Source organism: Pelobates fuscus, chromosome 5 (genome assembly GCF_036172605.1).
Source record: "Pelobates fuscus isolate aPelFus1 chromosome 5, aPelFus1.pri, whole genome shotgun sequence".
In the NCBI taxonomy this organism is placed as follows: domain Eukaryota; kingdom Metazoa; phylum Chordata; class Amphibia; order Anura; family Pelobatidae; genus Pelobates; species Pelobates fuscus.
In genome coordinates this window covers 342223224-342238920 of record NC_086321.1, presented here as the reverse complement: position 1 = coordinate 342238920, position 15697 = coordinate 342223224, and the positions used below count along the sequence as shown (strand labels likewise).

At 39.3% G+C, this 15697-nt stretch overlaps 1 protein-coding gene across 3 annotated transcripts in view; it reads right to left on the bottom strand.

Annotated features, from left to right (window-relative positions):
• Positions 1 to 441: 441 nt before the first annotated feature.
• CSGALNACT1 (chondroitin sulfate N-acetylgalactosaminyltransferase 1) overlaps positions 442 to 15697 on the bottom strand; it is a 369464-nt gene continuing 354208 nt past the window's right edge. For all 3 annotated transcript variants that reach the window (XM_063455808.1, XM_063455810.1, XM_063455809.1), the window contains 2 exons: positions 5701 to 5782; positions 442 to 2103 (listed from right to left, as the gene is read on the bottom strand). In XM_063455808.1, the coding sequence (XP_063311878.1) occupies positions 1814 to 2103; positions 5701 to 5782 (372 nt within the window). In that variant the 3' untranslated portion in view covers positions 442 to 1813. The remainder of the gene's footprint in view (positions 2104 to 5700; positions 5783 to 15697) is intronic.

Genomic DNA, 15697 nt, shown 5'->3' with positions numbered 1-15697 from the left:
TAGAAATAATTATTTGAATTATTTCCCATGAAATACTGCAAATTTTAATAGAGGTGCAAAGCATACTGCAGTAGCACAGTAATTGATCTTGGGAAAACACAAAAATACTTGTCAATCGAGTTCAACCTGGATTCACTCTGCGAAGCTCTAGGCTTTAGGCAATGCACATGATAAAATAAAATAATAATAATTACATAATTAAACAGTATAATTACAGATTTACTCTTGTTTCATGAATCAATATTTTTTGGAGGATAATCCTATGTTGCAAGCCATGCTATTAAAAAAAATAAATTAATTTTAAAAAATACTATTTATTTTTCCTTTTGTTTTTTAGAGTGAAAAAAAAAACAACAACAAAAAAACAGCAGTCTGATTTACCCACAGCACAGTGAAGGCTAGTCCCTATGGCAGGCTCAACATCACACCCCTCCCCTCCCCCCAAACATTTTAGTTACAATAAGAAAAAAATATATCATTGTGCTAATGGTATATGTATGTAAGAAAAATGATTAGTCCTGCAGTTTATTCAAACCACCCATTTTGATCACTGGAGATGACCAAGAGACCAAGCAACTCTTTAAGAGGCATTGTTGAAGAAAATAATAAATGTCTTTTTTGGGTATAGACCTTTCAGACAGCTTAGTCTGCTCTAACAGAATTTCTGACATCACCCATTGGTTTTGCATTGGGCCATCATCAATTTATGGACATCCTAAAGAATAAGGCTGGCATAGAGTGCCTACCTTGTAGGCAGAGTCAAATTCTGGGGATTACGTTTTCCACCATCTCTAAACCTCAACAGCTACCACTACCACTGACACAGTGTAAAGCAAGCTTTGTAAGGCCATTGTCTTTTTTAAAGAGGATTTCTGCACTCTTATATATTTTTTTTTTTGTTCACATATTTTTGAAAGTCACAATTTTAAAAGCCAAGCAAAATAAAATAACAAATCTGTAAATTGTGCTGTTGTCAAGGTAATGACCCATCATCTTTAAACAAAAAAATTAAATAAAAAAGATTCTGATTTTTTTTAATTCTGACAAATATGCAATTAGGTAATGCCAATGCTGCGAAATGTCTTATTGTGATTATTATATATGGTTAACCTGTGTTTCGTAACACTGTTCAGGAACATGCAGATGCATATGGCTTCTTTAATTCTCTTTATTTTTGGTTTCCTGTTTTGCAGCAAAATCTTGAGGTTTGACAGCCGACTATTAGTTCTGTTTCATTTAATATTTTTGAGCATATTGTCAGAATAAAGTAGTTTTATTGCTGTGGAGGGCTTAAAAAGATCACCTCTACATCCCTTTAAATCAGGTCACAGCACTGCAAATTTGCGACGGTTCTTCCAGTTTAATTGCAAAGTAATATATTCGTATTGATTTTAATTACTTCATATCTGCAGTTTAACCGTTAATTTTTTCATATCTGAAGCATAGCCATACAAAGCACTGGGCGCAGAAGTCATACCAGGGAACACACAAAATCGCAAAGTCCAATTGCTGTTTTACACGATGTAAAAGCAACTCCTTTGTCATATGCGTGTTACAGTTCAAATATCTTTCTTCAATTTAAATATCTTTTAATTGCTCAATTCATTATTCAGTGAGCAAAAACATTGGTTTCCTTTATCAACCAGAAGACTCAGAGGAAGACTCCCTCAGAACTCTCAATAGAGGTGTACACATGGTACTCAAGCCATTTAACTTCTCTCCATGAGTTTCCTACACCATATCACGACTGTCACAATTCTCTTCAGCTAACAGAGAAGATATTGTAATGGACACCATGCTTTCAGTCCTGTTATCATGACTTCTTTTGACTGGTTCTTTGTTTCTGCTTACGGAGATGAGCCTCGATCTCATGTCTGAAGACCAACATGCCTAGTTGTCCATGTGAGGCCTCATTCATGGCCTTTGACTGCATGCACATCTTGTACTGTTCCGGAGTCAACTCATCCATACATCTCTTTTCATGCCACAGGTGAAAAAGACCCTTGACAGGTGTTCTGATCACAATCAGGTTGCTGTGAAGGTATTTCCGATAAAGATGAACATCTTCTCCACCCCATCCTTTAATATCTAGGTCGAACCCACCTAAAAGAAAAAAGTTGTTTTTTTAATTAGTATTCAATGTGAATTTAAATATATTCATAGGCAACCAGGCATTGTATCTTATGAAGCAAAAACCTATTTTATAGATGAATGTGGTGTAGAAACATTATAGGAACACATTTTTTTATTCTACATGTTGGGGATTAGTATAGATAAAGGCACTACTACAAATTCTAGTTGTCTGTGCATGCAGTACTTGATGCTATAAAATAAAAATAAAAAATATTTTAAAAAAGTTTTGCATTATTTTTGCATATCGTATGGGTCAAGGTTTTTGCACAAGCCATGGCCCCGGTGTGCCCATCCCATACATAAGATATAGGACACATGACCCACACTTAACTCGTCACCATCTTCTATTCCCTAATTCAGTGGTGTAGAGACTAGAGATCAGTGCAGTTGTCCAACACTCTCCCACCTCTTGGATTTATGTTGTAATTTCTCTCAGCTGAAGTAACATTAGTCCCTGCCTACAATCTCATCATATAATGAAAGGCTAAAACTTCCAGAGCAGGGCTTCATCTTCCGGTTTTATTAAAGGGGCAGATTTGGGAGGTCATCCCTAAACCCTTGTGTTAAGAAATATTGTGGGACATGGTAAAACCTTTATTTAGGTGTTAAAATCAGGCAGCAGGCCGCTAAAATGATGCACTCTCCAGGGAATCAAATATATCAGACACATTTAGCAGTCAACAACGGCATTCTGAAAGGACCACCAAAGGCACCCAGACTATTTAATCTCAATGAAGGGGCCCTGTCATCTTAGCACTTCAACTTTGGCGATTAGTGGACACGGTAATATTTTGATTGAAGCGTTAAACAGCTATCTTCCTAACCACCACTAGAGGCACTATCACTTCAATGGCCAAGTCTGACTCGGTCAAGTGATGTACGACATCTATGAGGACATGGAACGTCATGAAATGCAGATAATAGGGAAGCATTTGATTCAATGCTTTGCTATAAAAAAAGCATTTGATCGGACTTGCCACACATGCACACCGTCTACACAGGCTTCTCTAGAAGAAGCACTGGATTGGACAATCATTTTGGAAGTGAAAACTCCAGGATGACAACACGGCAGGAGGAACGGAACAAGTGAGTCTCAGCACTGGAAAAGAGTAAGTAATACATGTTTGTATTCCTAACGCTATAGTGTTCCTTTAAAAAGCACATAATTATAGATCAGAATCAACAATAAATTATCAATATAACACCTAATTATTTTATGCATTTATGCCGTGTCTATCTTCATAACAACTGCACCTTTTTGGTCATTGGAATTGTATAGATGTACATGTTCTCTGTTATGGATCGTGAATACATTTGTCAGTAGGATGATCCCATCTCCCTTTTTATTAGGGACACTTATTGAAATAAGCACTGATAATTAAATGGACTTTATATTTCTCCAATTTAACATTGGCTCCCCCTTACATCCATATCCCCAAGCTACAATTAAACATTCTGCATGCATGTCTCTTTCAATCTAAATGCTAAGTGGTCAATCTTTCATTTCCACTATGATATTTGGAGCTTTGTGTCCGATTAGAAGTATGAGAATTGTTTTGCTAAATTGCCAAACTGGTCATATAGTGGCAATCAATCATAAATCTTAAATAAAGAGACAAATGCTGTACATATGGTTTGTCACTTGTGGAATGTATCAGAACCAAAATATTACATTTTATCCAACAGTGTTGAAATAATGACTGGTAATAGCTTAACGTGCATGAGCAGTTGGTTGCTGATTTGGCCACACACAAAGATTTAAGGAACAGTTTGATGCATTGAATGTGGTCCAGGCACTTGGCTCTAAGCCAACAAAAACATGAAAGGATTGAAAACATTGATTCACTAAAGCATTAGTTGTGGTGGATTGACTGAGATGCAAATTTGAGGGCAAAACAGTCAAGTTGGATAAACTGGAGACTCCAACCCTCCCTTCCAACCTGGAAATGTTCTCCTAAACCATGGGTCCTCAAACTCCGGCCCCCCCAGATGTTGCTGAACTAAAACTCCCATGATTCTCTGGCTATCTATGTAATTCAAAGAATCATGGGAGTTGTAGTTCAGCAACATCTGGGGGGCCAGAGTTTGAGGACCTGTGTAACTCAGATGTCAAATGGATGTGTACGTGAAAGATTTTTCATAAAGGAATGACCTATTTTGTACCAATATCCCGAGTTAGAAAACAAGTTAATCTTCATGGGTTACTGTTACACAAATGGTGACAAACAATGTGTCCAAAGAAAAAGACTAACGTGAGTATAATCCACATGTGACCATAAATGATATATATAAAAAAGCATGACAAGTGGGAGGACAAGTTGTGTTGGGTGAGCAGGTGTGTGGAAAATATGTGGATGCCCCAGACAAAAATACAGTTTGCTTCCCCACCATATGCCCACCTTCTCTCTCGGGATTTTTACTTTAATCTTCTTCTTTTCCCCCAGTCTTTCCCATATTATGTCTTCCCATTTCACCTGGCGTTCCCCACCTTCTCCTCCTTTTCATTCCATGCTGCTCTAGCAGTATGCATTGTTCTAGTTCATTATTTGCCTCCTACTTCGGTAGTATGCTCTGTTATTTGCCTCATACACCAATAGTATGTAAAACTCTCCTCCTCTTTGATGCTCTCTATCTCCATACCATTTCACCTCTGCCTCATGCGTTCATTCCCAAATTGGTCTGGGCATCCCTGTGTCCCAAGGTAAGAAAGTGGTCTTCACATCTATTGAACATGGGGATGAGTCAGATTGCTGGGTGGGTTATGACATGACACATGGCAGTAGCTCATTGATTTATAAGGAAACACCCATTAGGAAGGATACATTAAAAGTAATTCTTATGGAAGTGCCGGCCATGCATTCTTCTACAAGGCTGATGTGCAATCAAACAGAAGATCTACGATAACCGAACTAGCCTACAGAGTTACAAAGGGTTACAAGGTTTCAGTCTAGGTAGTGGTCTGATGTAGATATAGGCATTCTTCTGTAGTGTTTTTATGATTTCATAAAGAAATTGTTTTTAATGACTTTGTAAAAGAACACTGCATGCACCATAACCAAAAACGCTGTAATAGTTATGGTGCCGTTAGTGGACTGGCACCAACCCATAGTAAGATGCCAAACCAATTTAGTACGATATGACAACTTACCTGGGTCAGGTAAGGCTGGAGTAGCTATGGGGCTTGGAGCATTCTTTTAAAACACTGGGAGAATGTCATGACACCCTTGGGCGAGTACTCCAAGAGAACTCTAAGCAAGAATTGGTGTTGGGGGCATGAACAATGAAAGGGCAAATGTGGATGGAGAAGAATTGTCTTTGCTAATGAGAGATATGTTTAGCTTTAGAGATGAGAACCCAACATGATTCATTGGTTAGTAATTATAGTAAATGAATATGTATGTTTTGTGAGTTCATCTGCTCTGCAGTACCCACAGAACCCTAAGTGGTTAATGAACTATACAGTCAGAAGTCAAGTCACAGTTTAATATTCAAGAAAAAAACAAGACTTTTTCCATTTTGAGATAAACTGTAGGTGGCAGCAATCAACAATTCAGAAAGTCAGCTTACCTATGTTAATGAAGTCTGAACGATACTGGCAAGTCATTCCAAAGCCAAAGTCTCTCCAAAATCCAGTGTCCTTTTTTATAACCTAAAATAATATGAAAGAAACTTAAATGAAAAACAAAATTTAAAAATAAATACATTTTGAAAAAATTTAAAAAAACATTTATATTTCTGTAATCAATGGAAAACGTTGCTTTAAATGTATTTGGTGGCACAGAAATAGTTAACTATCAGAATAGCAGTCAAATTGAAAGCCTGCCAGGACACGCCAGGGAATAGCTGGCAATGTCAGCTGGGTGGTACTAGCCGCTAATCTAATTACGACAGGGCAGCACCATTACGGAGAGAGGCATTCTCATGCAGGCAACATAATTTAATACCGTGGAAATCATGCAGCGGGTCACACAAAGCCGCTTAACAAAAAATACACAAGGTGGATGGGGTTTAATAAGAGATGAATATTACTTCTAAACGTCCTGTGTATAAAAAAAAAAAAAAAAAAAAAAGAAAGCTGTAATAGGAAAGTGTCAAAGACAAGTTGATTGGCCCAAAATTGTAGAAGCCGATTAAGTTAAACAAAATGCCACATTACCTTTACATTTATTTATAAATAGGATTTTTGACAATTAGAAAATAAAAATAAATTTATCTTGTGCACTAGTCACTGTAACAATACTGTTGGTCCACAACTCTTAATTTTAGATTGAGTCATTTATTAACTAAAGTAAACCATACAGTAATAACTCTACAGTTACAATATATGATGATGCATGCAATTTGCTACACTCATTTCAAGGGATTTATTCTGTAAACCACTGGGCTTTTCCTGGTTGTGGCCACGGTAGGTGCACTCGTCACTGTTAAGTACACTAGTACATGGTGGAAAGATTTGGTACAGCCATGTCAATTTGGCTGGAAGTAAAATTTTGTCTGGGTGGTCCTAAGTCGGTCATTGGAAGCTTTTGGCTCATCTGAATATCATTCATGCAAAAGATTTCTGAAAACGGTTTGGAGGTGGAAAAAAAGGGCACAGAAACGCCTATTTGTGTACTATAATGTTAAAATTATTCTAGTGGCTACACAATATCAGCCATTTTATCAATTGTCAAAATTATATTGTTAGATCGGTATTAAAAAAAAAAAAAAAAGCACGTAAGTGTAATTTTCTTTTTTCCTTTTGCAATCTTCTTTTAATTATAAAAGGGGATCAGCAGCAGCAAGTCATTTTAATTAATATATATATATATATATATATATATATATTAAAATAATAAAAAAAATTAAGGAAAAAGTCAGTGGATAATTGACAACCCACTCACCTCTCCCCCCTCCCCCCTCCCCCCCCTGACAAGAACAAATATTTTCCATACATCCACATCTTTCCGTGGAAGAAGACGGAAGACACTTGCAAATTGCAAAGCACAAGCAGTGGCACAGAGTCACATTGCAAATCAAATAATCTGAAAACCAGAAAAACCCAGACATTCTCACACTAGGATCAGTGGCAAACTCTATCTCCCACTCCCACACAAGCACAGCAAGAGTAAAACCAGGCACCTCCTGTCTGCCAGTTTGTCTCCTTCAATAGCTGAAGGCAAAATGTCTACAAGAATTGTGCTTGAAAACATAGTTGTTTCTTTTCCACCTCCACCTTGAATCAGCCCACATTATTCGCCAGATCTCTTGTCCATCATGGCAAATTAAGCTGCTAATTTCCCCCTCCCTTTAATAAAAGGCTTATTATCAATTGTGTCCAAATGATGAAACAACAACTGTCTTCCATTGCTCATTTTTTGAGATGCATCCAATTCTGAAAGTTGGACAACTTGCTGATTGCCTAACATTTCAGATAACATGCAGTTTGTTTGAAAACAAATGCACAAAACTACACTACAAATGGTTTAAACAGACACCCCAGGAGGTGCTGCATGTTCTGTAGACGGGCCATTTTGTCTAGTTGGATAAATGTTGTGCTATTCTACAATAGCACTCAGAAACAGGTTAGCAAATCCTAAATATCATGCATTTCCCCTTGAGCAGTTTACTAACCACAGACAATACTCAAGTTGCTTATAGCATTTAAGATTAGTGTCATCTTTAAAGATTTATTGATGCAAAAGAAATAGGAAATCATTTTTCAAACCTCTCATGTTACTTTGCATAATTCCTTCCATGAATCCTGATATATGTCATAATATAACACACACAGAATGAATTGCTGGCTAGTTAGATGTAGTAAATGTGATCGGAGTGATAATTACAAGACTGTTTCTGGACATTCCAATTCACACTGTGCAGTAACTCAGAGGATTAAACCTCTCTTACACACAGCTAAGTGACCAGAAGAATGCATAAGCACTGTATGTCCACCTACAAGGGTCCAAATTAAAGGGTTGGGCCACTAAACAGTAATAATTAAAGGGACACTATAGTCACCAGAACAACTACAGCTTATTGAATTGTTCTGGTGAGTAGAATCATTAACTTAAGGCTTTTTGCTGAAAACACTGTCTTTTCAGAGAAAATGCAGTGTTTACATTAAATCCTAGTGATAACTCCTCAGATGGCTGTTAGAGATCCTTCCTGGGTCATGGCTGCCTAAAATGCATCCAATTATTCAGTATCTCCTCCCTCTGCATGCAGACACTGAACTTTGCTCATAGAGATTCATTGATTCAATTCATCTCTATGAGGAGATGCTGATTGGCCAGGGCTGTGTTTGAATCATGCTGGCTCTGCCCCTGATCTGTCAGTCTCTGCCAATCATATGGGGAAGCATTGTGATTGGCTCAGACCACCACTTCTGATGTCAGCAGACTGCTTGTTTTTCTGAGTCAAACAGCATGCAGAGTTACAGCTTCAGGCTTGACTACAGCAAGATTTTGCTATATTAATGGAGGCATGAGGGGCCCAGGGGGACTAGATGGTGGTGTTAACACTATAGGGTCAGGAATACATGTTTCTTTATTACATGTTTCTTTTGTTTAAAAACAAGTTTGCTACATTTAGGCCAATATAGGGGAGATGGGAAAGAACACCAGGTTAATGTAATCAGTCTCATAAAGTCACTGCCGTACCTCCAAACTGGCCAAGATCCGGAGGACTGTCCCCAAGGCAAATCAAAAGGTGCGCTTGTGCTATGGAAAGGCTGCCAGGGCATTAAAGGGACACTCCACTGCCCAAATACAAAATAAATACAAATCACTGTTTAGTAGATATACCCCAAATAAAAACTTGCATGCATTTAATTATGTCGTTTTTCATTGGGGATATATCTAATATCAGCTTGCAAAACCTGCAGATCAGTTGTCTGCTGCCTTTGCAAGCTCTACCATTCTAACCCTGCCCAGACTTTGTGTCTGTCCAATCACAGGCTTCCCAATACAGCTCAATGAGAAGTCTTTGTAAGTTTGGTTACACTCCATGCAGGAGGAAAGCCTGCTCCAGATCACAGAAACGGACCTGATAACGTACAGTGGCTTTGAATTTTTTTTATTGGGGAAGACCACCAGCATAGTCCTTGGGTTCTCATGTAGTGTGACTTTCTTTGTAATGTAAAACTAATACACATTTCAAGAAAACCACAATAGGAAAAAATCCAAAAGTGCTTACGCGACATCTGAGAAATTTGGCAGCAAATTAAAAGCTTTGACTTTGAGAAAATATTGGATAATAAATTGTATTGGATGCTGTGTTACAGTTACAATACAGCTCTAACAAGCAGGATATTGTAGAATGAGATTGTCAACAAGCAGGTCAGGATATTGTAGAATGAGATTGTCAACAAGCAGGTCAGGATATTGTAGAATGAGATTGTCAACAAGCAGGTCAGGATATAGAATGAGATTGTCAACAAGCAGGTCAGGATATAGAATGAGATTGTCAACAAGCAGGTCAGGATATAGAATGAGATTGTCAACAAGCAAGTCGGGATATTGTAGATTGAGATTCTCAACAAGCAGGTCAGGATATTGTAGAATGAGATTGTCAACAAGCAGGATATTGTAGATTGAGATTGTCTATTGCATTTAGCATCAGCCTGTGGTAGAGAGCCTTTTCAAGCATTTCATACTGAATTTGGGGTAGAAATTAGCACAAGAAGTAGATGCATTACCCAATTTAGGAAGAGTAATAATATTGGATAACATCATTTCACCGAGACTATTTCTATATTTTTGAAATTATTGAAAATGGAAGTGAGTTGTGAGAATTTAGCTTAATTGTTTATTATGTGTATTAGAAAATACATCTGGGCTGCCCGACAGTCTAAAGCAGGGGTGCCCAAAAGGTAGATCCCCAGATGTTTTAAAACAACAGCTTTCATTATGCCTTGGCAGTCAAAGCATCATGGGAGTTGTAGTTCTACAATATCTGACGATCTACCTTTTAGGTACTCCTGGTCTACAGGCTCATTGCTGAAGTCACAGGGCATACACTTCCCTGGATCCCTCAAGTTTACTTGCTAGACCTTTTCCCTAAAGATCTAAACAAATGGAATTAACACGTGATCTTACTTATTTTAGATGCAACAAACACCAATTCAGACAAACATTGGAAGTCTCCAGAAATACTCTGACATGACCAATTTCTCTACAAACCACTAGCAACTACGAAGAGATGTCCCACAGAATTTTACGCTCCTTACACAAATTTCAGCGGGCAAGAAGGGAGGTAACTTTTATAGCATTTTTTTTTACGTTTGTGGAGGCGGACGAGGCTGACTGGTTACACTAACCAAAGCTAGCATTTTCTTAAAACACTGATTTGTGGTTGCAATAGCCATTTAAACATAAAAAAAGCTAAAATTGCTATTTTTAATTGAAAATGTGTTTCTCTGTGGTCACTTCATTGTTATGCAGTTTAAACATGTTCTGTTCAAATGAATGGTTTTAATCTGATGACTCGTCAAACATTTGAACTGTGCCGTGTCTGTTTCATCTGTCCATGCGTCCATTCATCCTAGTGATTTTTGTCGTATTTTTACAGTACATGTCTATTTAAAACCAATAGCTGACTAATCTTTTAAATAATTGATATTTATATTATATGTAAAAACCGGAATGAGTTGCAAGATTGTTTAATTTTATCCAGCATTGCCTTAAAGGGACACTATAGTCACCCAGACCACTTTAGCTCAATTAAGTGGTCTGGGTGCCAAGTCCCCCAGGTTTTAACACTTCACATGTAAACATAGCAGTTTCCTGACACTATAGTGATCCTTTTCGTTTAACTTGTTATGGTGCCCATTTAAATAGGCAATCCAATGTTTTGCTGTGTTAAGAAATTTTAGGCTTTTGGTCTAAGTAAAGGGTTTTTGTCTATGTAATATTTTCATTTCCTGTTTTCCACCTGGTTTAACACAGGTGAGCTAGCATGTTTATACACAAATTACAGACATCAATAGCCCTCCCTTATTCACATTCCTACCTGTAATTATATATTAGAGTTGATTACGGTTTTCTGCATTTTTTTTTCACATTGTGACTGGCTGTTTACTAGACACTTTGTTACAGTCTTTGTAAAAGAAGCTTAGATCTTCCTGCTCCGTGTTCTGACTGCTTTAATGTTATGCATCATTAGCAATACGGAAAGCCTTACCGGCTCTAAGAGGAAGCCATCCAATGATAGACTGCTAACAATCTCTGGATTACTGGTAGCCCCATTGTGTTCCCATCTGTTCTTTATTTTAAGGCTATTCTTTAAGGATTAACTTTAACTATAACTTCCTTCCCAGAGTTCCCCAACCATGAAAATATTTGTTTTATGAATTCTCCAACTAAGTTGACGTTAATCCTTTAAAAGAATACATCAAGTCCTCAAGATCTGTTTTTGTAATGATGAAATATCCTGCAAACCATTGCCAGAATACAATTCTCCAGCTTTAGCAAGCATGAACCTACATAAAATAAAAAAACATTGTAAAAATATCTGTCTTAAACGCGTTTAAGGAACAATGACGGTCTATAAAAGTGGTCCCCAATCCAGTCCTCACAGACACCAACAGTCCGGGTTTTGTCAGTGTCTCCATTTGAATACAAAAGGGAAATAAATAAATCTTGGACTCTTGGTGGTCAAGGAGGACTGGGTTGGGGACCACTGGTCTATACCATCATACCAATCTGTTCTACAAGAATGGCATTCCAAAATGGAATGGTCCATTCAATGAACAACTCTAGGGTTGTGTGGAGTTGACAAGTTAAATAAGCCAGGTCATCAAGTCTGACTGTGATGATGGCAAAGTCTTAGCCTAAAAGCTTTTAAGAAGTTAATCATTCATTTTTAAAATTAAAATGTATTATGGTACTTGCTGTTGAAAACGGCTACTTTGTAGGAATATTCATGGCTTTGAAATTAAAAAAGATTTGGCACTCGAATCTGGAACACGAGATATATGATATAATGATAGACCTATGGTCAACTTGCCTTGACGTGTTCTTTCCAAGTCATGTTACGGGTTCCTTAATATTTATAATATTAATGCAGACTTATGTGCTGAGAGCTACACAGATGTAGAAGGTACAGTAACCTATGTCACTCAGAGATAACACAAAGTATGTATAGATGATAGGTAATTTATAAACAACTGCTTTTTTATTTTTTTTATTTAAATTCTTTATTTTTGCAGTGCTTATATTAGTTACATGCTTACATATGGTACCCCAACGGCATTCCATACGTTGATTTCGAAACATGAGTTACAGTGGGTAGTAGATAGACAAAGCACTTCTTTTTGGTTTGAAATTACATAAAGATAACAATCGATTAATAACAGTAGCTTGATATTTACGTAGAGTGTCCTCGCTTTAAAGTCTAAGTATTGATCTGGTTTTGCTTGAATATGCATAAGTGATAGGTATACATGCTATACAGTAACTGCTGATCTAAGTAGTGATGACATGCTATATATAAGACAGTAGGTTGTGTTTCAGGGTATAATAGAGTGTGCAGTGTTGGCTACTGAGAAACATGTGATGCTGTGCAGGTTTCCAGCTTAACTATGTGTATGTGCCTTTTTTCAAGTAAACTAGATATGTCAGACGCTTGTGAATTAATTATAACATGCTTCAACGTTAGCTTATGGTTGGTACATATAGTTGTAATGGACCGTTTTGCTCAAAAGGGGATAAAACCCAGTTTAGGCGATAATCCCCTTTAGAAAGACCAGCAGCTACTGTAAGCACCAATTTCCCGAACTCCCAAACTGCACGGATTCACCAACTCTCGAACAGCAGACACACGAACCCTGGAAGCAGCCGAACAGGAAAAGCATACAATCCGCTTACACTCCTGGCAGTCAGCATACAATCCAATTCCCCCAATAACGAGATGACACTTCGTTTTGAGGGTCAAGCAGAATCTGAGGCTGGCACACCCAGCCTGGTTTTTATTACAGTTGTTGAGAATACAGGACCGCCCACAGGGAGGGACAAAACAACCAATCAATCTGTACAATACACACAGACACTCCCACACAAAATCCTCCCCTCTGCCTGTAATAGGATTACTGAAAACAATGGGTAATCTCATTATCACAGGCAGAAGAATACAGTTTTATAAAACATATCACAGGGAACCCAAAACATGCAATAACCTCATATAAAGTATATCCTCAGAACCAGGGGATCTGGGTGAACCACATATCCAAAATTCACCCAGATCCATTCAGTAGTTTGGAAGATACAGTTTAATGCAGATTCCGCAGAACATATACAGATTATATAAAAAATAATTACTGTATAATGTGTCCCCTGTTGTATAGTTTGAAACTACTGCACAATGTCTTTGTGTACCAAATACCGGCGAGATGGCACCGTGTAGAAAAGTCACAACAATGTCTGTGAGTTAAAATGGCCGCCATCCATTGTTCTCACCATGTGCTTCATCCATTGTTCTAACCATGTGCCTCTGATACATGAAATGGTGGCCACCCAGTAACTCCACAGTATGTCTCCAGATGGTTCTTAAAGGGCCAGTAGCAGCATAAGGGCAGGAGGCTAGCAACCAGGCTCCTCCAGTGGACAGTGGACAGTGGCGAGGTTGGTTTCGCCACAATAGCAGCACTGAATTGTGAGTAGAGACTGTGCGGATTTATGAGAGGCCCCCAAGGCAATTCGTAATACACAGGTATGAGTCCCATACTGATAGTTAAAACAAGGAGAGAGAGACTATGATAATGATAATGGTTGAAACAGATGAGTACAAGAAATACCCCAATTTACTGCCATTGCAGGGTTGCATACAAACAGTTCCCTGTATCTGACCGGTCTGGAGGCAAATGCAGTCGTGGGAGTTCATCTGGTAGGGAATTTTGGGTTCTTTGCCTAACATTAAAAGTCCCCTTCTTGAGTTGACTCATCCAATGCTTTTTTTGGGGGGTGGATGTGCGCTTCTCACGATTTAGAGTCCTCTGCTGATGGAAAGTCTCTGCTCAAGAGGTGCCACGTGTAGCCGGTGCCGTTTGGAGCCTGTGGTGAGTAGATCTCTGTCAGCCATGGGTTTGGCGCACCAGGGTGCCCGGTCTGCTTCCAGTCGCTGGGTGCTGTTCACTAGGCTTGTATTCCGCTGGGTGTTTGCAGCATGTGATACACTCCTTGGCAGCAGGGGTTTAGGTGATTGCCTGACTGCTGCTTCACCACGTGTCGGTAGGCCCCGTGGCGTGGTAGCGGTTGCGGGCAGCCAGCGAGTCAGTGAGTCATCCTGTATCTTGCCCAGAGGAGGAAGAAGGCCACCGAGATTCCAGCCATAGCGGAGGTGAGTAGCATGTTTGGGTTCGATGGTGTATGCAGGTGGTCTCGGTCTGCTTGTGGTCTTTGTGCCATCGCACATGGCCTCCGCCATTTTGATTGCAGTGTTTGGGTTGCGGGTCTTGGCGGCCCAGTTACTGCGCCTCAGGTGCATCGTGGTGCTCGGATCCTGAGGGTGAGGACCGGGATCACCCCCCGGTTCAAGGGGGGGGGGGGGTTTGGGGCCAGTTCCCCGCAGGTCCGATTCATGGTGAAGCGCTGATCGGCAGGCAGTGGGGCAGCGGCCGTCCACCCCTCACACCGCCTGAATAGGCCTTGAAGGTGCCAATGAGGAACCCTCCTCCTGGGGACTGAAGCCCGTTTGGCCAGCCTCTCCCTAGATCCAGGGCTCTCTGCCCGCTGAGGGCCACCAGTGCTGGACGGTTTTCTGCCCAAAATTGCAGTTTTGGTGCCTTTTCGGGCCTAGCTTGCAGGAGCTGGTGTCGAGTGCGACCGTCCAGCTCGGCGGTCCGGCCCCGCCCCCCATAAACAACTGCTTTTAACATACAGATAAAAAATCTCCTCTACAGAAATTGTGAAAAAGGAGTGGGTTGGCCAGTAAGGTTGTCAAGTATAACCGGACAGGGAGGGGGTAACCCTCAAAGTTTATAATACAAAAAGGAGAGAAAAACTGTCCATAAAGAGAAAACCTGATATAAGGATGTCAGTATCCAAAAAGAGAAATATTAGGTAGGTATAGTATCCTGTAGAGATAGATAACGAGTGTATGGTGATATATATATAGGTCTATATGTATATATCAATCTTTAATAGGGTAAATATACGCCGGTTCTGAGTAGCGATGAGTACTGGTTGGCTTGTGGTTGGCAACCAGATTTAATTGCTTACAACAGAATGGGGCGTGTAGGTAAGGGGGTGGCACTATGTTGATATAATTAAAACCACATAGTACCAAACAATTGCAAAATTGACAATACAAGACAAAATCGAAAATAACACGTAAAAACCACCCTGTCCTATGTTCCTGGGCCAGTCCAAGATTGTGGACATTGGCAATAGGGAGGGAAGGGCGGGTAAAGGGAGGGGGGGAGGGGAGAGGAAATGGGTAAACGAGACTAGGTTAAGCAGAATATGCCGTGCCTAGAAGAGATAAAAACTCATTTCAGTTTTCCAGTGTACTAGTAGGCGTATTGTGGTAGTGGCCACTAGAGGTCGCTTGTGAGTTGCTTATGAGATTGCTTCATTCACACAATAGT